Source organism: Eptatretus burgeri, chromosome 7 (assembly GCF_056783735.1).
Source record: "Eptatretus burgeri isolate ZD-2024b chromosome 7, Ebu_testis_v1, whole genome shotgun sequence".
Lineage (NCBI taxonomy): Eukaryota > Metazoa > Chordata > Myxini > Myxiniformes > Myxinidae > Eptatretus > Eptatretus burgeri.
This window is the reverse complement of record NC_140967.1, coordinates 33,917,651-33,941,372: the sequence shown is the minus strand read 5'-3', so window position 1 is coordinate 33,941,372 and position 23,722 is coordinate 33,917,651. Positions and strand designations below refer to the sequence as shown.

Here is a 23,722-nt window from a genome sequence, read left to right as displayed (position 1 = left end):
ATTAAGCCAACACCAGGCATATATGTAAAGGTGTTTACTGAATATGAATCTCATCTCAAATCTTGCAAACGTTATTGACTTGCAGAAGCATCACTTCTCCGAACTTGTGATTTATGTGAAATGCTGGGAATCTTCTCCCATCTTAAGTTATCTACCACTTGATGCTTTTATTTGGTGTCATCGAATGCTTGAACCTTTGTGAAGAGGGAGATTCCACACCATTATGTAAATTTAATTTGATGTGCGGGCCTTAGAAGTTTTCATCACTTTGTCTTCTGAGCTGTATTTACTTTTTACAGATGACAAGAAGAAGAAAAAGAAGAAAAAGAAACATAAAAAACATAGCAAGAAAAGACGGAGCAAGGGAAAGAAACGCAAGAGGAATGAATCAAGTGATAGTGACAGCAGTGACACAGACACTGGTGGGTCTGCATATATAATGGACTACCTCTGGACATGTGGGAACATACAGGCAATTTATTGTAAGATCCACTCAAGAACCTTTTAATGTCATTTTATAAAGTTGAGCTCTTGCTGTCTTTTTCTAACAGTGATGTCAGGCTCATTGTGGAATTTGTACATATATCACATGTATAACCAAGATGCCAGGAGACATTTGGACAATTTTTACACTAATTACATCATCATTGTTAAATAATGGACAAATTGGCATAGTATGTGGTATTTAACCCTGATTAACATGGGAACACTAAATAGGCCAGTCTTCATTTGTCTTTTATCCTTTGGGGCCAAATAATTTTTCAGAAGGCATAAAGGGGGACTTGGGGGATGGGGAGTTGAAATGAAAAAAGCTGTATTTAGGGGCATGAAGGGAAATGGTAGGGATTAAGGGGTAGAATTAGAGAGAGAAAAAATGGTATGGAGGTTGTAATCTGAGAGAGAGAGAGAAAAGAGAATTGTGCTTGGAAAATTTTGAGGTTAGACAAGGGTGTATGGGATAACATCAATTTTTTTTTGTTTTGGTCCCTCATACCTCTGCAAAGATCATCAAAGACCTTGTATAGCTTTAATTCCTATAATAGTGTGAAACACATCACTGAGATTTAGGGTGCAACATGAAAACAAACCTGCAGAAGAAAAAGTCTATTAGTCCGAGTGTTGGCCAGAAAAGCGTACATTAGGGTCCGCACAATGTTTTTCTGCATTTTTGTGATCATAAGACCATCTGAATGAATATTCCGATTGATGCTACTCTGGCATCCTTGAGCATTTTTGTAGAAAACCATTAATATGCAAATTAGCGGTGGCCATTGTCGAAATTACTATTTTTGTTAAATCCCCAAAAGTAAGCATCCAAATAGCCTGATTGAGGTGTCTACACCCATGTTTTTAGGGTCACAGGTCATGATAAACCCACTTAAAATTTAATAACATTTAAATTTAGCTCATTAATATGCAAATTAGCAGTCGCCATTATCAAAATAACAATTTGTCTTAATATCCAGAAGTAAGCATCCAAACAGCCTGGTTGAGGTGTCCAAACCCATGTTTTTAGGGTCACTGATCATGATAAACCCATTTACAATTTAATAACATTTAAATTTAGCTCATTAATATGCAAATTAGCAGTCACCATTATTGAAAATGTAGATAAATAGACATATAGAGAGAAAAGAAACACTTCAGTCTTTGTGAATATAGATCACTTTATTATTCATAGATTCAACAATTCGACCGTATGCAATGAAAGCAGCTAACAACATGAACAAAAGAAGACATTCTTCTGTAAATCAAATGTTTAGTGCAGGGGCATATGTTGAGATACATGGTCATGTTTGCAAACTATGTTAATTTATGTTGTAAGGTTTTTTTGTGACTACAGGAGTATATTGATATTGAAAAATCTTGGTGACAATTTTTTTATGCATGTTTAGTGTGATTTTTTTCCAGAAAATACGAGATGACTGTGATCGTGTTATAACAAAAATTTATTTTTTCAAAACTTAATTATAAGTATGTCATATAGCACCTTAAAATCACCGGTGAGATGTACAGAGTAATTTTGGCAGGAAATTGTCATGCTACTTATCTTATATAAATTGTTATATATTTTAAAATATGGAAAATATAGTGTATTTTCAAATTTATTGAACAAAATTGGTGCATGCTGCTTGGCCAACTTAAGTGTTATATTTTATATTATTTCAGAGTTCATCATTATAGTTCATCATCACTGTCATCTGAATCAGAGGCTGCTGATTGTTGAGTGTTCTCACAGATGTCATCAGATGCCTCACAAGTGCACATCTCTGTATATACAACATTTGCTCGCTTGCAGGAACAACGTGCCGTTCTGCACATTTGTTTGACACATTTGCACCTCACAAGTTCCAGCACAGCCTTTGGTGCAGGTGGTAGATGGGTTATCACTGGCCTGTATAGGTTGTTCTCTAATGTCCAACCATATTCTGATATTTCTGGTAGTTTGGGTTTGGCTATTTCATCATGGTACCACACCATAGCCTGATAATGAGCTCGCTTGATGTGTTGTTCCAGTGCTCCTTTTGTAGGTGGCAATTTCTCGGATTCTGCAAATGAGTTCACATTCTTGGGTATATGTGTCACTTGCCTTTGGGTTTTCACTTCATACATTATGTTCTGAGCAATGTTGATGGTGCTCTGTCAATGTGGTTTGCACGTTCATCAGCCAAGGACATGGATGGCCCTTCTAACACCCAGCGGAGCAGTGCTGTCATGGATGCTGGGACGTTATCATCTCTACTACCACTGTTAAGTGATCCGTCAAAGACCCATGGCGTTTCTCTGCCACAAAGAATGTCCTTTCGAAGAGTATTCGCACATTCAAAAATGCTTTTCGTGTTCTGTTCCATACTTCGGGAGTCAATTTCTTTTCTGATGGCAGATTCTTTCATAGTCTTGGAGCATAACATTTCAGATTGTCTCACACTGGGACGTGAGAATTCAACATTTTCAAGGTGTGTCTTGATCAGATCTTTAATATGTTTATTTTGAATCAATTTTCCTCCTACCACTCCATGCATTCTGCGGATGCCAATGTAGGTGTTGGTGACATCATTCATTGAAACAATGTTGCCAGAGTGAAGTACATTTTTCAATACATTGAAGAACTCGATGTCAGCAAGAATAGTCCTTTGGTTCTGATCCACTTGGTGAGGATTCAACGTTTGTTGCTGTGGTTGATGCTGTACATGTTTCACGTAGCAGAGGAGATGATATTTTACATCTATGGCCCGAGCGTCATTTGGTGATATGGCTTGTAATCGAACCTTCCATTCATCATTATCACTGATTTGGACAGCGTAGTAGATTTTTTTTTCCAACGTCAAATGAACACACTTATTGCAATTGTTTTGTCGTTCCATCTCCACTACAGAATATACATTGCATCTTGTTACGTGAGACTGATGATGATCGGGTGAATGGCTTCGTCCCTGTTGTGGCATCTGAACACGGTGAGTTATCATCACATTTTGATGCTTGGGAAGATGACGGACGGCCTACTGGAGATGATAGCAGATTGGCAGAATCTTTGGTGGCTGTAGTTTTCTGAAATCGCATCTTCGCACGATCAATTTTGATCTTATCAAGTCTCTTGAAAAGTCTCTTGTCTCTTGAAGTCTCTTGAAAGACTTGAGATCAAGTCTCTTGAAAGCACTCCCTGTGCCAAGACGCCCCATATGATTGAAGATCTGATGCATCAACATCCCGGAGTCTGCTGCTCAATGGTAGATAACCAGGATCACCATAACCTGCACGCTCATGAACACTGTCCAGGAACTTGTCATATGAGGTGGGATTGGCAACCAGTTGTCCACCTGGAACTTGACACTTCAGACATATTACATAGTTTGTCTCTGAAGTTACACAAGGATGCTTGGAATGGGGTTTGTCCATTTTGATTTCAGAGAGATACCTCAATTTTTATGATTAGTGGTCTGGTACAGCATATGTAAGTACATCTGAAATAAACAGAAGCAAGAAAGGCAAAGCAAACTTGTTAACCAAAAGCACATAATGATTGTATTGCCATGACTGTGTGACTTATGCACAAGTATTATGATTAATATATAACTGTGATGTCGTCCACTCTCTGAAAGATAAAGAAAATTGTGAATCTTATGCACAAAATTATTGTAAGGGAATTAATATATAGTTTATATAGCTGTGATGTTGTCTATTTTCTAAAAAATGTATAATCAGCAAATAGTAAGATAATAATTTATTTATTTATTAATTATCTGCTAAGTTGTATTTAAAGATATCCAATCAAATAACTCTTCTGAAATGGGATTCCTCATGATCAACAACTGTAATTTATTACAACAAATAGACTGTGTTGTTATCTTAACTAATTTTGCATATACTGTATATACATTAGGGTGGTCCAAAAACAGCAATAAAAAAAACATTCATATGTTGTCTCCACAAGCCTTAAATTTTTCCACTATGATTCAATAACGCGAATAAAAAAATTTAAGTTGATCGGAGGTGATTTAGAGGTCGCTCCATATGACGACTTTTAGTTTCATGAGTTGGTTAAATTTGGGTATGGTCAGGTACGATTACAGGTACTTCTGGATGTCCGGGGTGGAAATAGAGTACATTTTCGAACTCTATGGGGTCGATTTACTCTAAGAAATGACTGCACCGACATTGAAGTCACTACCATTTCGAAAATATGACCGAAAACAAGATTTATCGTAACTGGAGTTGAGTAACTAATCCTACTCATTTCGATATTTTCTAATCTATAATTAATTTGTTGTCCATCTAAACATTTCTCAGAGTAAATCGACCCCACTGAGTTCGAAAATGCAGTCCATTTTCACCTAGGAAGTTCAGAAGTGTACGGATTCGCATCTCACCCTACCCTAATTTTTCAATCAATGGAATTACAAACTATTAGAATATTTCGTCTCATTTACCAAATACCACTATCATCTCCGCCTCTATTGCTGTCTCCACTCCCGCCTGAACTTATTTCTCGCCGGCCCAACATCCAGTGTTTTAGATTCAATGATTCACAAAAAATAAGTTAGTTATTTATTTAGTTATTATTATATTAAATTAGGGTATGATGAGATGCGAATCCGTACACTTCTGAACTTCTGAGGCGAAAATGGACTGCATTTTCAAACTCAGTGGGGTCGATTTACTCTAAGAAATGTTTAGATGGACAACAAATTAATTATAGATTAGAAAATATCGAAATGAGTAGGATTAGTTACTCAACTCCAGTAATGATAAATCTTGTTTTAGGTCATATTTTCGAAATGGTAGTGAATTCAATGTCGGTGCAGTCATTTCTTAGAGTAAATCGATCCCATATAGTTCAAAAATGCACTCCATTTCCACCTCGGACATCCAGAAGTACCGTAATCATACCTGACCATACCCTAATTTATTCGTCATGAGACTAAAAGTCATCATATGGAGCGACCTCTAAATCACCTCCGATCAAGCTAAAAGAATTTATGCGCGTTATTCGATCATATTAGAATAATTTTAAGCTTGTGGAGCAACATTCTATTTTTTTTTTTAGACTTTTTGGACCACTCTAATATACATATATGCCAATTAGTTTAATTTCATGATTTAGAGGTGGCCATCTTGGATTTTACGATACCATTTAATTAAACTATGGTATGTATAAATTCTGACATTTTCATTGTATACCATGGTCCACACTGATCATTTTGAGGTGCTACATGACATGGTTCATCAAGTATTTACAAAAAAGCACATCAAAAATTTTGCTGAATTGGTCAATTATATGTTCTGATGTCTATACCTGAAAAAAACGTAGTCAAATATCTCTAAAAAAAATTGGCACCAAAGATTTTCTTGTGGGAACATTCTGAGTCAGAAAAACTTTGGTGCCACAAATTAACATAATTTGCCAACATGCAAACATATGCCCCTGCACTAGTTCAGATATATATATATATATATATATATATATATATATATATATATATATATATATATATATATATATATATATATATATATATATATATATATATATATATATATATATATATATATATATATATATATATATATATATAACAGGTTTGTAAACCTTATGAAGGCTACTTCAGTGCTTGGTGTCTGATTCAGTGTCAAAATCATCATCAAGGGCAAATGCAGCAGCTGTCTTGGTGCACTCATTCCTGCAGCCAGTATCTCCATGGCACGTACGTACAGACAGGTAGACTCCTGTCCCGTAATGACGAGCCTGTGTTGGCTCTGCTTTCTCTGTTGACTAACGACAATCAATTCTGGCGAATCAGTTCTATCAGCTGAACTTTGTTCTCAGTGACTGACAGAACCACCAGCTGTGGAGGCAGTGGAGTCTGGCGGTTCAACCTGTGGTGCCTGCTTGCTTGCTGCCCAGCTCTTGCTAATCTTGTTCCACTCTTGATGCTGAAATCATGATATCTGTCAAATACCAGATATACATCTGATTTGTCCACCTTTGCCATGATGTAGCTCGTGAAGTTGTCAACAACATCTTGCACAATTGGTCGTAGTTCATGAACTGGTCACCCTAAAAAGGCGGAGTTGTTACATGTTCTTCAAAACATCCACTTTCCACTTTGACTACAGACCAGAAAAACCACAGATATCTCGATATCTTAGTATGAGAAGAAAGGTAATTTTGTCTAGTTTAATGTGGAAATAAACCATTGTCACCCACAGGGTGATCCATATCTTGCCAAAAGGTGACCACTTGTGACTTCTTTAAGGTCACACTGAGGTGAACAGAGCTGCTATCCACCAGGAGCGACTCCTTGAGGAATATCTACCTACGAGAGATTCCGATGAGAATCGTTCTACAGAGTAACCATGAAAAATATGCGTTTGCCTCATAACGTCACCAAATGACGTCATAATGTCTCAAGCTTGACATATCTAGAAAGCACTCATCGAGGTGTTCAATTTGAGGTACTACACGATATGGTTCCTAAAACTTGAAAATTTGACCTTGGGATCAAATATCTTTGACCTTAGGCGCTAACCATGAAGGTCAAGGCCAATCGCCACCAAAAATTAATCAGCTGAGCGCCAGACCATGAACTATATTCCCATGAAGTTTGAAGACGATCCGATCAAAATTACTCAAGAAATAAGGGTTTCGTCGACTCCCCTGATTTGCGATAAAGTGACCTTGACCTTTGACCTTGACCTTCAAAATTTTATGCGCTGAAAGGGACCTCTATAGGCCTCTGATATGCGAAGTTACAAAAATTTCCAATGATAACTGTGCTCTGCAGAATTTTTTATATGTGATTACAGACAAACAAAAAAAAAATAAAAATAATAAAAATATATATACAAGCTGATTAACATATCTTGCAAAAACTTCGTTTTGGCAAGATAATAACAGAAATAAAAAATATGCAATAGTTTTTGTGTAACAGGCAAATAAGTGATACAAGTCAGGGGTGGAGTAAACAGGCTGAGGCGGCGGATGTGGCGGAGGCAGAGGATGTGGTGATTCAAATTTGGAATAAACTGAATTTATTTCAATCAATAAGCTTTAATCTAATCTATTTTGTTATTTTTTAGGTGAGTAACACTTGGGACTTGCTGTTGCATGATGCAAAATTGATTATTCAACTCGTTATTATTCAGTAAACCCTGACCAATATGTACAAACTCCTAAAAGAGATCTAGTAAATATCTTTACATAGTTATGTATCTAGCATATTCTCAAGATTAATTTCGCACTTGAATTGTCCAAAACTGCCAAAGGATAACTGATCCACATCCAATTTACTCAGAAAGGGTGAATTTGAGATAAACGCGAAAATGTGTTTTCCTTGTAATGCATTATCCATTAAAGTTCATAATTAAAAATTCCATATTCGCCATTAATTAGTGGTTTTTGCTAATTTTTTTCACACAAGTGCATGTAACTTGGTGATGTCTATCAACACAGAGAAAACTGAAAAATTGAATATTTTGACCCTGTAACGCAAATGATGACCAGTTCATGAACTACGACCAATTCCCCTGTTAGGCCAATGAATAACCCAGAGGATTGCACAACCATCTAAGATGGTGACTTCAGGTTGTGGACCCAGTCTTGTTGAGATTTCCACTTGGAGATTCTTCTTCAATGTCGACTTGGTCTTTGCTATTCTCATCTCCCCCTTTTCATCAAACATTGATGTTGGCACAGGTGCAAGCTCGTACTCCAAAAAAGTCACATAGTTTGATGTTTAGACTTTGTTGGAGTCCCATGACCCTGGAGTCGATGAGATTTGGATCACAAACCTCAGTAGATGCCACACGCATGACTTTCCATGTCACTGCCATAGTTATGACTTGTTTAGATAAGGGAGCGTTGAATCCTGCTGGCCAGCTTTCTTCATATGAATGCATCTGTGCTTGGCCAATGTCAACTGCCTTTGGCGCGTTCACCTTCTCCGGTCCAATTCTGCCAGTTACAATGTTGACAACTCTGTCTGCATGTTCGTTTGGGTCAATTGGGTCGATACAGGACTGGAGTTTTCTCCTTATCTTATCTCGGTCCTCTGCATCAGATCGTATGTGTGATGGCTTCTCTTCCTTGTGAATGGTCACCTCTGTGACTATGTGCCCCTCAGACGTATCTGTGAGATCGTGGACTATCTAACTAAACGTGTGCATACTATAGGCCCACTTCTTCAGTGAAGAAGGCTTCAGTGTAATGCCAACGATTCCATGCATGCCATGACCGTAGTGCATGAACGTGGACTCGATGTACATATCCGACCATATGCCGTTCCATAGGCCTTTCTTGTGCCGCATCACGTGATCTCCTTTTAAGAACATTTTCAGAATGTCTCCATGAAGCCTTTCCATCGATCGAAGGTAGTAGAGTCCATATCTAACATAGTTGTGATGTCCAGCCACGAAGAAGTAGGGGAGCATCTCCTTCATAGCCCAAAGATGCAATGGCCAGTCTCCTTCACGCTCAGCATGAACAAACGCCATCATGATGAATACAGGTTTCACAAGGCTCTGTACCCATAGTTGTGTGGTCATACTCTTTGTTGCATTTGTTTCAAGAGTGTCCATTAAGTCTTCATGACTTTCTGCCTGAGCCACGCTGGAACGAAGGACCTCCTCAGTCACCAATCGCAGGGCCCCGAAGTTTTGGGGAAACTTTTTTCCACCAAGCATATGAGCAACACCTCCAAAGACAGATTTCATCATGTGTTCCAGCCCACTTTCAGCCATCAAGTTCCCCACACAACCGATGAAACTCATAAGGGTGTGCATGCCGCCCAGCCTTGGTATGGACTGGGTAAATTGCTCAGGATAAACCCATTTAACATTAACGGCTACTCGATACAGCTGTTGGTCGTTTGTGAAGATGGTTACAGTTTGTCCACACACTGCGGTCAAGCGTTTTCCCTCCTCCATTGCTGTAAACATCATGTCTAGATCAGCTGGATCCATATCTATGAGTGGTGTATAAATGGCCCTCGTTGCAGGTTGGATGGATCATCCTTGCTCTCTGCAGAGCTTCGTATTAAAGCCACCAAACTCTGGTGTGTTCTGATCAGAAGTGATTTGCTTCAGAAAAGAGAAATCCCTATCTTGAACTCTCCTAAGTTGTATATCTTGATGAGCCAATACGCGGAGAGGTAACACCACACGTGTGGCTTCTTCAACTGGCATCGCTGGTTTCTCAGGTCCCTTGTACCTTTGAACCAAATGTCTTCTGTCACAGGTGTCTTCGTTTCATCACGGGTCAGTCGTCTGATGATGGCTTCATCTTCAGATGTGGATGATATCTCCTGATCTTTTATGGTAAGTAGTACTGCAAGAGAATGTGTTGAAATTAGTCCATTCTAGGATGAGATATTTGTGTCAAAGTTGTCAGCAACAACCTGAACAAGGCCACATTCAGCATTGGCGGTTCCCCGAATCCCAGAGTGAACAGTTGCAGCCTTTGTTGCTGATCCCTTGAAACGCTGAAACTCATCATAGGAACAGGTCACACAATAGTTGTACAACTTGATGATACTTCGCACTCTGTCTGGACCAACTGTTACCAGAGGTTTTCCAGCTTTAGGTGCATCGCAGGGACTGAAGAAACAGTCTCCCATGGCGATGGAGCCTCAACCTGTAACAATAGAGGTAATTATAAACATTTAATTTCTTTGTTCGTATTTTTAAAAATTCTCAGGAAACAGGTTCCACCCTTTGTACTTTTAAAAATCAATAAAATACACAGTTGCTTTCAGACAGATCATGTTAAATAAATAAATAAATAAAAATTGCTTGCAAATAACATCGATCATTCTCCTGTATCAGAAGACGTAACTCTAACTTAAAACTCAGTTCTAATATGTTTCTTTCATTACATTACAAGCCTCAACCTAATTGGGTCTCACTATCTGCCATCACCTTTCCTGGGAAAGCCACATTTCAAACCTCGCCTCCAAAGTCAGTCGCCGACTGGGAATCCTCCGTCGTGCAAAGTCCTTCCTCGGCCCTCCTGAGCTCCTGACCACTTACAAAGCTTTTGTCCGTAGCCTGATGGAGTACTGCTCTCCCTTCTGGGCTGGTGCTCCTGCCTCCCACCTTTCTCGGCTTCACGCTGTAGAAACCAGGGCATTTCGGATCATTGGCATCTCCCGCAATGAGGCTGAGTCTTTGGGCCTCTCACTCAATCACCGCAGGTTGGTCGGAAGTCTTTCTGTGTTCTACCGTCTCCTCTCCAGCCTTGCCCCCCCCACCCCCGCTCTCTCTGCGATTTGTCCCCACCACATTTCCTCAGGGCACTCAAGGTCAGCCAACAACCCCCTTCTGGTAAAACTCCCAAAATCATGAATCACTACTCACCTTCACTCCTTCATTCCTCTTTTTTCCCGCCTTTGGAAGAAACTCCCTCACTCTATTCTTTCCCATTCTTCCCTCCAGGATTTCAAAACAGCTGTTCACCACCACCTCTTATCATCCCCCATCCAAATCCTCGATCTTTTCTACCCCCGATAATCCACCCAAGCCCACCTCCTTCAAATTCCCTGCTTTCCTTCCTGAAAGTCCCTGTAATGTCCATCTTCTATTCCTCATGTTCCCCGTCCCATCCCTCTCCCTTCCAGAGATCTCCTAATATCTCTGTTCCCCACTGTTTTGTCTCTCCCACTCCCGCCCCTCTTGTCTCATGCCCCCTTGATGTGCGTTGTGTGTTAGCTCTCAAACGAGCCTCGACAAGGTAATACAAAAAAAAAAAAAAACATTTTGTTCAGAAACAGTTCATGCTGTTGATCTTCTGAGGTCAGCCATTTCTTCACAACTGTACTGGTATGGGGATAAACGGCTCTGCGCAAGTTATTTTCAAACAGTTTTGTTGTTGTATAACTGTACTGCAAAAACGCCGATCGGCGTGGACAAATTCAGGGGGCATGGTTATGCTAATTTGCATATTAATGAGCTAAATTTCAATGTTATCAAATTCTAAGTGGGTTTATCATGACCAGTGACCCTAAAAACATGGGTGTAGACACCTCAACCAGGCTGTTTGGATGCTTACTTCTGGAGATATTAAGAAAAATTGTTATATTGATAATGGTGACTGCTAATTTGCATATTAATGAGCTAAATTTAAATGTTATTAAATTTTAAGTGGGTTTATCATGACCAGTAACCCTAAAAACATGGGTGTAGACACCTCAACCAGGCTATTTGGATGCTTACTTTTGGAGATATTAAGAAAAATAGTAATTTCGACAATGGCCGCCGCTAATTTGCATATTAATGGGTTTGTACAAAAATGCTAAAGGGTGCCAGAGTGGCATCAATCAGAATATTCATTGACATGGTCTGGTGATCACAAAAATGCAGAAAAACATTGTGTGGGCCCTAATGCAATGTCATCTTGAAAAATGGTGTTTGACATCCGGACTATATCTGGGAAAGAGTTTGTATTGCCGAATAAGGTGTGTTTCTACCTTCGTAGGTTGAATTTTCTGGTGTCATAAGACAAGTTTCATAAAAATAATTTGTGACACACCATCAGCAGTAGTTCTTTATGGTAGCACTGCCTGAGTTCTCAAATCCTGCTCTATTGAATCGTCACCTTGGGTCTATTCTTTTCACACTGGGCTGTCTCCCATCCAAGTGTTCGGTGGCAAACACCCCGTTTCACTGGAAAGGCTGTTGCTTCGAAAAACCCTCTCCACTGAATGCCATTTATTCTCCTTTAAATTATAAGCAGCTAATGGAATCAAGATTTTCTGACACTTTGCAATGTTTCTCTTCTCCATTGTCTTGATTGCTGACTAGGAGGGTTTACCAGGCATTCCTTTCGGAAAGACAGATTGAGAGTGTGAAATTTGTCAGGATTGATGGACATATTCTAAGTGTTTGACCAGCTCGTGATTCTGTAAAGGTCTGCAGTGGGGGAAAAGGCTGCTGCCTGCGTATCCGAAGGAGGGATGTTTCGGCAGAGGGCACAGTCCTAAAGGGGCTGTCACACCTTGACGATTTAGCCAGTGTATGGCAAGGTATCAAAATGTATGTAAAACGCTGGCGTACGCTGAACTATTGAGGTTTTTTTTCCAGTTTTGGACGTATTCACAACGAGTTGGACGTATGCATAACGTATTAGTAACGTACAAAGAACGTTTCGATAACATATAGATAACTTATATCAACGAATGCTGAGCGTGTTGTCGGCGTTCACAACCTCTGCCCAACGATAGTCGAACTTATACATAGCGCGCACGGCAGCGTATCGCCGACGATCACGTGGCGTAGCCTATTAAAAGGCTGCGGCTTGACGATTCAAATCATAATCGCACTAGACATCGAAGTGTCAAGCAGCTGTCACACCTTGACGTTTTAGCCAGCCTATGCCGACGTATGAAAAATTTGCCGAATACGCTGGCACACGTCAAATACGTTATGGGTAAGTTTTGTACACGTTAAGAGCACGCTGAAGCATGCTGGCATACGTCGTAGTACGCCGAGTACGTCGACAAATTTTCAGCATGTTGAAAATTTTTCGATGTATGCCAGCGTATGATGCACACGTTCCGCATACGCTGGCCATAAGTTGTAGGCACGTTACGCGATCGTTGACACACGTCGACACATGTTACTTGTAAGTTACTCATAAGTCGAAACGCGTCGAGGTAATGTTTAGCGTACCCGAAACTTATTTCTAACCTATGAGTAACGTGCTTTGAACCTATGAGTAACGTGCTTTGAACCTATGTGTAACGTATCTCCAACGCATATTGACGTATGTAGATGTATTTGATGTCTTCCGGACGACCACAGAACTTACTGAACGTGTTACTAACTTACAGCTCCCGTATAATGGCGTATTGGCAGCGTTTAGGGGAATTGCTATATAAAAATGGGGTTCACACAGGAGGAAGCCATCAGTGTTCCAGACTCCACGGTTTTTTTTCTTTTTTTTTTTTTCTTCGGCATGACGGTGATGTTGACACTTCGATTTCTAGTGCAGTTATTATTTAAATCGTTGAGCGGCAGCCTATTAATTATATTATATTATAACCGCACTAGAAATCGAAGTGTCAACATCACCTTCATGCCGAATAAAAAAAAAACCATGGAGTCTGGAACACTGACGCTAAACATTACCTCGACGTGTTTCGACTTATGAGTAACTTACAAGTAACGTGTCAACGATCTTACAAGTAACGTGTCGACGTGTCAACGATCGCGTAACGTGCCTACAACACGTTACTCATAGGTTAGAAATGTTTCGGGTATGCTAAACATTACCTCAACGTGTTTCGACTTATGAGTAACTTACAAGTAACGCGTGTCGATGTGTGTCAATGATCGTGTAACGTGCCTACAACTTATGGCCAGCGTATGCGGAACATGTGAGTCATACGCTGGCATACGTCGAAAAATTTCAAGCATGTTAAAATTTGTCGACGAGCTCAGCGTACTACGACGAATGCCAGTGTACTACGACGTATGCCAGCGTGCTCTTAACATATACAAAACTTACCCATAACGTATTCGACGTGTGCCAGCGTTTTAGACAAATTTTTCATACGTCGGCATATGCTAGCTAAATCGTCAAGGTGTGACAGCTGACGTGGATTTTTTAAACCCACCTTATTGTGATCGTTGTCCTCCTGAGGAATTCTAACTGGCCGATTGTGGAATCCTATTTGACTTCAGACAGAGTTTAACGTTTGTCCGATTTGGTTATAAAACCCTACAAAAACCCTATCGACACTGATAAAACTGATGTCCACACAAGTCCTTCCTTGTGAAACAATTTATTTTCTAATTATACACTATACACTTCTCACCCTCGTACAATGAACTTAAGAATCCCCATTGATTGCAATATTATTTGGTTCTATTCCATTTATTCTTACTTTAGTTAACAGTTAGACCAACCCGATTCAATTCACTGCTACATTACATCAGAGAGTTTTATTATAACTTGGTACTTGGTCAGTTCCAAGGAGTACAAGCCACTGAGATACTCTACTTCCTCACGTGCTTGCACTGAAACAATTTTACATTTCAAAGCATTTTATACTTTCATGAGAGAGAGGTTGGGGGATATTCACCCAGACTAGACGTGTCCTTCAGACGAAAAGCCACTTCGTACATTTCTAAGCAAAGGTTCATTTATCAGCTCGGTCACTCTGCTCCAAAACAACACATTTCTTATCATTTAGGGCAAAAGTCTTTAGGCCAGAAATGACAGCCAATTCAACTTTCAGCATAAAAGTTACATTTCTGAAACTCCATTTGTTACAATTTAAAATCCATTAATATAAATTTTTCTCCCACACAGCCCCTTAAGCAAAGAGTTCAGGCCAGTTGCAGAATGAGAGCCGAGGGTTGCCAGAAGCTTCACAACTTCTCAGGTGAAAAAGACAGTCCAGGAGCACTTTGGTGTAACTGGATACAGTGGGTACAGTAAGTGAGGGGTTGGGGATCCAAAATTTGGAAGCAAATACAGAATTGAGGCATTTGGCCTTCTCATGAGCAGAGTCAGCTGTCGTGCCATTTGAAGTGAAGAGAGGGAAGGGATGGAGGGGGAGCATACTCCAGAGACAGACTTAACAAGGCACCACCAGGTTTTAAAGGATGGAGACGAGTTTGAAAATTAAATCTTGAGGTTGGCCAGATGCTTTCTGGCTCTCCTAAGAGTCAACAAACACTTATTGCGGGCTTTGTGGAAAGATCTGAGGTTGCTTTTCGTCAGATTCGCTTTCCAGGAAGAGAAGTCAAGTTGCTTCATGGCAGCTGCCTCCCCACAGGATTCAGTGTACCACGAGTGGGAGGAAGGATATGATAACTGAAGATGGGATGGATGTGGGCATTAGAGAGAGCAGGTTTCTGTGAAAAAATTCCAAGACTGCGTTAATATCCGGTCTGGCAGATATAGGTGACCAGTCCTGAAGTGAAATGGCAGTTTTTACAGTCCCTGCCAGTTTGCCTGAGTGGGCTGCAAGAGGTGGCTGTCTGAAAATAGCCAGAGAGATCTTGACTCACAAGCATATGAGCAGAAGAACCAATTGGAGCAGAGGAAGAGCAGGAGACATTTGTAGTGAAGTTGGTCATTACAAAGTCCAGAAGGGTGGGTTTGCCAATGGGAGAAATATAGGTTGAAAAGTTCACAGATTGAGGCTGCCTCATGGAGACACAGAAGCCCTTAACTGCAGTGTCATGGCTGGTGAGAGAGGCACCAACCCCCAGCTAATTTGCATAGTGACAATTGAAATCTCCACCTCTGACAAATAAAGTTGGGATGGGTGGTTAAAAGGATGGCGGTGAGTGGGAAGATATTAGATGGTATTGTGAGGGAGAAGATGGGAGGGGAAAGATGACAGGAGGTGGGGCAAGGTGGGAGGAGGCAGTGTGAGGGGAAGATGGGTGGAATGGTGTGGAAGCTGGGAGTTGCAAGGCAAGGGGTATTAAATAATAAAGAAGTAAAACTTATTTTCCTTCTATCCCCACTCCTATCACACTCCCCTATCCTCCTTTCACTTTCCTGTCATCCTTATTTTTTGTTTTCAACATTACCTATCTTGATTTAGCCCCTAATCCTCATCTGTGCCTCTTGACTGCTGGTTTTGTTTTCACAATCAACAAAGTAAAGTTATTTCGATAGACAAAAATTATATGACAAACATTCATATCAGATGTTACCCACCAACCCTGCCCCTTCTGTCTTCCTTTTCTGATATCCGCAGCTTTAGTTTTGGTGTTTACCCTTTGTCCGCCTGCTCTCATCAACCCTGCTGATGATTTTGTTATCCCATAACCTACCTTCGCCACCCAGATATTCCATGAACCTCGACCTCTTTATTTTACAAGAAGGCAGTGAGGCAGCATCATATCATTGGAAGTTCTCTCGTGGTGCACAACAGCTAATGAAACTATTGCCTTGCTTCACTGGTTAATTGAAGATGTCAGTGAGACAGATGATCAGCTATAGGATGTCAGCTCTAGGTCTTGAGGTGGCTAATGACCATGTTATTACATACTTCAATGCTCACATGTGAGAGGTACTTTGTGGTTCTTTGACGAGGCCAACAGCAAAAAACATGATTACAAGTGATTGCTGTGGCTTTCCTTTTTGAGGAGAGGCAGTCCATATTATGCAAGCAAATTGTCTGCAAAGTTTAAACTGGAGAACACATGGCATCGGCTCATAGTTGAGGACTGTGCACCTTGCTCATTTGTAATTGCAGTGATGCTCTGATTATTTCGATTTTGTACTCTCTGTTTATCATCAGGTTAAACTATATTTGTTCTTTTTATTGCCAGAGGAAGAAGAAAAGAATAGAAAAAAGAAGAAGAAGAAGAAGAAGCATCACAAGCAAAAGTATTCAAGTTGGGACACATGTGGTGGATTGTTGATGTGTGGTTTGTAGTTTGTTTGTTTGTTTTTTATGGTAATTTAAAAGTAGTAAGAAATACCACTCATTTGTCTTTGATTGGTTATCGTGCAAATGTAATGCTGTAAATTTGTATGTTATTGTGATATTTGTGTGTTACTGTACCAAGAGTGAATTCCCAATCAAATTATCTAGTCTCCAATTATTGGCTTTCTCTGTTTAATTATCTGACTCTACCTATTTGTGCCGTGTTGTTGATGACAAGCCTGTCGTTTGGGCTCCCTCGGAACTGCATCTTCCATGCTCTTTCTCTCGGATGCTCTCGTATTATCTGTGGCAGGAAGGATAAGAGGGCACTCGAGGCAAAACGAGAGTCCCCCAGCAGCGACAACAAGAAGTCTGACTCATCAGCTGAGGAAGCCATTGCTCAGACAATGGATGGTGTCTGGGTCGAAAAGCAGAGTATGTTTGTGTTAAACTAAATTTAACACAGTTTTTGCACATGATGCATGGACACTGCATTGCCTTGTGAAAATCTGAAAGAGCCCAAGAAAGATGGCTTAAGATATTGCTTAAATGTACGGTCACTATCCATGCCTACCCATCGCTTTGGTGATGGGTTTAATCAAAAGACAGCATCCCCTGCACTTCACAAACATGTTGAATATCTATCTGTGAGTTTCGATGAGGATGTAAGATGAAGTGAAACATGCGAAAAAATGATCTTTTTTAACACATAGTTGCTGCTGCTGCTGCTGCTGCAGCTGTTATAGTGGCTGTCATTGTTGTTTGTGTGCTCTTTCCGTGTCCTTCACGCTTTACTCTAAAGGGTTCCTGCTGTCGTACCGTTTGTACCGCTACATTAAAGCTCCAAGTCCTGCTTCTTCCTCTTCCCTCCTAGAAAGATGGGCTTTTAAAACAAGATTTTTTTTATAGTTAAACGGGAATTAATTTTTGTTATTATTCTCTGACAGCAGGAACCCTTTAGAATAGAGTATGATACACACACACACACACACACACACACACACACACACACACACACACACACACACACACACACACACACACACACACACACACACACACCACGACACACACGGACACTTCTCCTTTTAGTATTAGATTTGATTAAGTTGTTATTTTTGTACTGGCCAATTATTAAAGAATAGTTCACTGAAAAGTGCTGGATTCTGAGTATGAAATCTGGAATCCCTACCTTATCCAAACCGCTTTCTTGCAGTTTACCATGTTTCCTCCCACCTCATCCTCTCTTTCTGTTTGTCCATTCCCTTGCTTGTGGTGTCCAACTCTTTTGGAATTGAATATGTGTTTCTTTGTTTGACCATATTATGATGCCAGCCGGTCTTCACCATTTCCCTGTGCGCAGACTCCGAGAATGCAAACATGTTCATCGGACCATTACCACCCCTCGAGGCCACAGCTGATGATGATAGGCCTTTAGAGTAAGTTTTGAGGGTAATGCTAAATGTTCTCATGATGACCTGATTGTTTACATTGGCCTTGCCTTCTTCCTGTGATTTTTGTTTGTTTATTTATTATTTACCTAACTGAACAAACGCGTTGCAGTGCTTGGGGCAGAAATTTGAATGAGCTTTTCACAATTCCAAGTCCCTAATTGACAAGGACTTGTCAAAATCAAAGCATATGCAATTAACCCCAAGTAATGTTTTCGATTAAGGCCTCATTTGTAATAGTGAGTGAGGGAGAGAAATTATCTTTGAGCAGACAGGTTGCATGATTAATGTTTCCTAAAACATCAGTTGCAGATTTTTTAGTTTCTAAATTCTACATGTTGCAAAAAAAAATTTGTTCCTTTACAAACAAATGTGTTATCCCCCCCTTCCCCCACCAGTTCCTCCCTCTCCCCCTCTTTCTGATGTGATATTTTATGAGGCATGGTTCTACCTCCTCCCTTCTCCAAATTATTTACAGCTATGGGCATGCCTTGCTGCCTGGAGAGGGAGCGGCCATGGCAGAATATGTGAAGGCAGGAAAGCGTATACCACGGAGAGGTGAAATAGGCCTTACGAGCAATGAGATCTCTGCTTTTGAGCTGGTTGGTTATGTCATGAGTGGCAGCAGGTATGTTCTGCTAGGGTTAAGCTACATATTAGCATCATACATTGCTCACAGTCAACTTTAGGTTCCTGTTAAAAATGATGTGCATTTGTTTTGGTGTTTTATGGGAAAAATTGACATCTTTAGAGTTTAAAGATATTTGTACATAGGTTGTTTAATAGTTAGATCCCAAGAGGATGGGTATGCGTTGTGTAGTGTTGTGTGAGGTGAGGGTGGTTGGGAGAGAGGTTGATGTTTTACTGTGAACCTTTGTAATTGTTATAGTTTGACTTTTTTGTGGCTTTTGCTGTAAGATAAGAAAATTACCTGATGCTATATTTTTCGAATTGAAAGTCATGCTGAGTGCCCTGATTTCTTGTGAAAGAAACAATTGCCATTTACCTGCAGGTTTTTAGTAAATTACCGTGATGATTATTACCTTTATAACCATGATGTCAATAACTCCGTTTATGCTGCTAATTGGATATTTCATGTAATGCAGACACCGGCGTATGGAAGCCGTCCGTCTGCGGAAAGAAAACCAGATATACAGTGCAGACGAAAAGCGAGCGCTGGCCTCCTTCAACAAAGAGGAGCGGGCTAAGCGCGAGAACCGCATCCTTGCTGGTTTCCGTGAGATGGTTTATCAGAAAACTAAGGAGAAAGATAAGAAGTAGCATGAGCGATATTGCAAGTTGCAAAAGACTCCTGACCCAAAACAAACCTCTATGGAGTTCCCAATCTTCTCGGAGGAATGCCATTGACGATCTGAGGTTTGTCATCGTGCTGGTTCTTCTGGACTCTGCAAGAACTTGCTGCCTTTTTTTCGGTCCCATTTAGCCAGAGAAGGGAGTGAGCAACTTTGTCAATGGTGGCCATTTTTTTTCAAAATACATTTGGTTTTCGTACAAATTTGATCACAAGAACGGCCACATGAGACTTTTGTAATAGATGACGTGAAGTGGAGGTACGTATGCGAGCGAGTGTAATATTATACATTTGAAACCGACTTAGCTGTTTCATTCCAATGAAGCATTGCAAAACGATGTTTTTCCGATCTGTTTTGATTATTTTCACATTGCTTTTTTAATTATTGCATTGAACACGCAAACGACTTGGACCTTTCCTTGATTGCATTGTTTGAAAACGCTTGTAAAGAATGGCAGACCACGTACACTGATTACTACGATCCCCATCCATGAATTTCAGTTTCTGTACAATCATGCATCCTCAAGTGTAACATCTTCAAAGATCGCAACTTTTTTATTGTGACTGAATGAAAACTCATGAACACCCTGGAACTTTAGGAATGCCTGAATGCAAAAGCTCTAGGACAGTCGGAAAATGCCGAATGCTCAATTTCTGCATTTCAATTGAGGTATGTTCTTTTCGTTTGCCTTCATAGTTTGGAGAGAGTTCACACATCTACAGACGTCGTCTCATTCTCTCCATCCGCAGTGTTGTGAGGGAAAACTGCACAAGTATCCTTATGTGTTATAATGCAGCGACAGGGAACTTGGCCCAATGATACAGCCCATAGTTTGATGATGAGTTTTTGTCTGCACCCTTTCCAAGTCCTAAATGCTGCTGAAGCTGTGCCATGGCAAGGATTGCACTGTATGGTTTGCCAGTGCCTTCCCAGCAATTTGGCATTTTGCCATGGTTCTCACCCAATGGCCTACATTTTGCGAGACTACCTGGGATCCTTGACATTCGCCTTTGAATGAGAGTAGATCAGACACCCGACTTAACGTCCCATCCGAAAGCCAACACACCCGGTGAAGCAATGCCCTGCCTGCGAAGCACCAATCTGAGTATATAGTTGGGTCAGGAATCAAAACCCAGACGGCTCAAAGGCGAGTACGCTCCTTCTGAGATATTTTGTTTAACTGCTTGCATATGGATGAAATAACTACTGTTACTTTTCCTTGCACGTTGTTTATTTTATTTTCGCTTGTTAAGAGTAAACTGTGGTGATTCATTCCTAAAACAGGAAGCAAATAACTAACCAGTACTTTTAATGTTTGTGAAGTCTTTCAGTTCTCAAAGGCTAGTCTGGTTTTAACATCTTTTTCTTCATAATAGAGGTGGACGTGGTTTATCCTTTTTACATTACTTTTCTTCCTCCCCCCCAAAAAACATCTTTTATTTGGTCTTGCACAGTGATAAAACTTCCACTGCGGATAGTGTGTGTTTTTGTTGATTGATAAAACAACTTGATAATTTGTTGAAAAAAACAGAATAGAGTTGATGAAAATAACTTGCGCTTAAAAAAGAATTTGTGGTGTCTTGCTCACAATTTAAACAAGGAATGAGGCTTTTGAAAGAGCAGAACCACAGGGGGGAAACAGATTACCAGAAATAATGGAACAAAGGGAACACAGTGAGATGATGACAAACATGTACCACATCACAAAGTGAGGAATATTGTAGAATGGCGAGAACAGGGTTTCAATGGATGAGGTATAACCTCATCGTGGAAATGACTTTTGGTGTTGGTGGACAGCAGACTTCAAATCCTGAGAAGAAGACATTGAGAGAGTGGATTTGAAAAGACAGTTCCACAGATGAAAAAAGTGGAGTATGAAAGAATGGAGATGACATCGAGTTTGGACTTGGGTAGGGTAACAGGGAAAAAGTTTCTGGGATGATGTGCATGACCTGGATGGGCAGGAGCTAAATTAAGTGAAGAAGAGTGCAGGAGCAACATCAGAATAGTTGATAAAAAATAACTTGAGGTTACCAACCTGCCAATTGTGAGCAAGAAGCAGCCTTGCATATAGTGGAAGGTGAAATGGTGAGCTTGGACTTCTGATGTTTATTGGGTTGCAAAGTGTGTGTATGTGTGTCTTGATATAATCAGCAGATTCTATTTTGTATGAATGGTCAACAAAAAGCTTCTTAAAAAGTAGTTTCGATTTCATCTTTTTGCCTTGAGATGCATGGAAGAGGGGAATTTGATAAGCCTTTTCCCTTACCGTGAAGGAATGCTCCTGGGCCCTGAAACTCAGCACAGATGTTGCACTTTTCCTTTGTAGTTTGCAGTAATGGGTGAGTTTCCCAAAGCCTTGGAAAACTCGCTCTTGGCTCTGAAGTGTTTTGGAATGGGAATAACTATATGACTTTCTTGTGATGGCTTATGATAGTATGGAAAGGAAACAGGCAGGGCAAGCAGATAAAAGTGGAGGGCATGTCATAGATGTATACATGAGGGGGTGGGGGGGAGGGAATGTCACAAAACCCCAATGTTGTTTATCTGATTGATCCACATTGGCAAGATGGTGAATTCCAAACTTGAGTTTCTTTTAAAGTAAAACGCAAGCGGTATATTTGGCATGGCACACAACGAAGCATCCTTGACTGGCTGTTCTCCACCACACCCCTGCATCTCCACCCTCCCTTTTCAACTCGGCTTTCCCATTTCTGTTCTCTGAGAACATTCACGGAAGTCCCTCCCTCAACAAAATGCTCGTACTTGCTTGGAAATTCTATACCCGCAAGCGACACAGAAATCTCTCGAACCCCGGCGATATTTCTGCATACGTTAAAGTCTAACTGCAACATGATAACTCATCCCCTTTTTCACCAATCAACTTTGAGAATAAACATCTCCCTTCAGCAAATATTACACAGTTCTCCATAACAAAATTAATTCCACGACAAATCATCGGCTTTGAAACGTGAACAATGCACTGTACCAACGTACCTCCTAACAAACACTTGTAACGAATTTCACATAACCCCCCCCCCCCAACTGAAGAAAATTCTTCATTTTTCCAATCTCATATTATTTACCAAAAAAATCAACAAACATGGAAAATCATCATCAATTCAATCAACATCTTCCAAATGGAAATCACAGTTTAAAAACCCTGCTCTGGTAATCTGCCCCGATATGTCCTTCACCTTGATTGGCTATCGTCAACCAATGGTTTGGCAGAAACATGGCCTATCTCATGATCCTATCATTAAGAAACTTCCTTATCCCCCATGTACACCAATATCATTCCTTATCCGTCGTTGAGTAGTTCTTCAGACTCAACAGTTCCTTGCTTGCTAACTTCACATGGAAAAGTCAGCCCTGTTTTCACTGCAAAATAACAACTCCAATGCCAATGTCAGGAGCATCGGTCTTGAGCACAAATGGCTTGCCATGTCCGATGGTCTCAAGGTGGGTTTGTTATGATGAGAAATTGCTCAAGGACCATGTCGGCCTTTTATTGAGCGTCCCTCCCCCATACGACCTCATTGATTGGGTTGACCCATCCTGGTAAAGTTATTACGTGACCCAGCAATTGCTGAATAATGAGGGATGTAGCCCATAGTTTGATGGCCAATTATAAAAGAATAGTTCACTGAAAAGTGCTGGAGAGAAGTGCCGCACAGCGTACTACGACGTATGCCAGCATGCTCTTAACGTATACAAAACTTACCCATAACGTATTCGACGTGTGCCAGCTTGGTTCGGCAATTTTTTTATACGTCGGCATACGCTGGCTAAAACGTCAAGGTGTGACAGCGGCTTCACACTTCGATGTCTAGTGCAGTTATGATTTGAATCTTCGAGCCGCAGCCTATTAATAGCCTACGCCACGAGATCGTCGGCGATATGCTGCCGCGCTATGCATAAGTTAGACTATCGTTGGGCATAGGTTGTGAACGCCGACAACACGCTCAGCATTCGTTGGTATAAGTTATCTATATGTGATTAAAACGTTCTGTGTACGTTACAAATACGTTATGCATACGTCCAACACGTTATTATACGCCCAAAAATTAAA

General features: G+C 40.4%; 1 protein-coding gene across 3 annotated transcripts in view; it reads left to right on the top strand.

Annotated features, from left to right (window-relative positions):
* The window catches only part of NKAP (NFKB activating protein), a 54,111-nt gene extending 32,986 nt beyond the window's left edge, over positions 1-21,125 (top strand). For all 3 annotated transcript variants that reach the window (XM_085888012.1, XM_085888013.1, XM_085888014.1), the window contains exons 6-11: positions 300-422; positions 16,789-16,846; positions 17,200-17,321; positions 18,250-18,325; positions 18,816-18,965; positions 19,444-21,125. In XM_085888012.1, the coding sequence (XP_085744138.1) occupies positions 300-422; positions 16,789-16,846; positions 17,200-17,321; positions 18,250-18,325; positions 18,816-18,965; positions 19,444-19,618 (704 nt within the window). In that variant the 3' untranslated portion in view covers positions 19,619-21,125. The remainder of the gene's footprint in view (positions 1-299; positions 423-16,788; positions 16,847-17,199; positions 17,322-18,249; positions 18,326-18,815; positions 18,966-19,443) is intronic.
* The last annotated feature ends 2,597 nt before the right edge of the window (positions 21,126-23,722 follow it).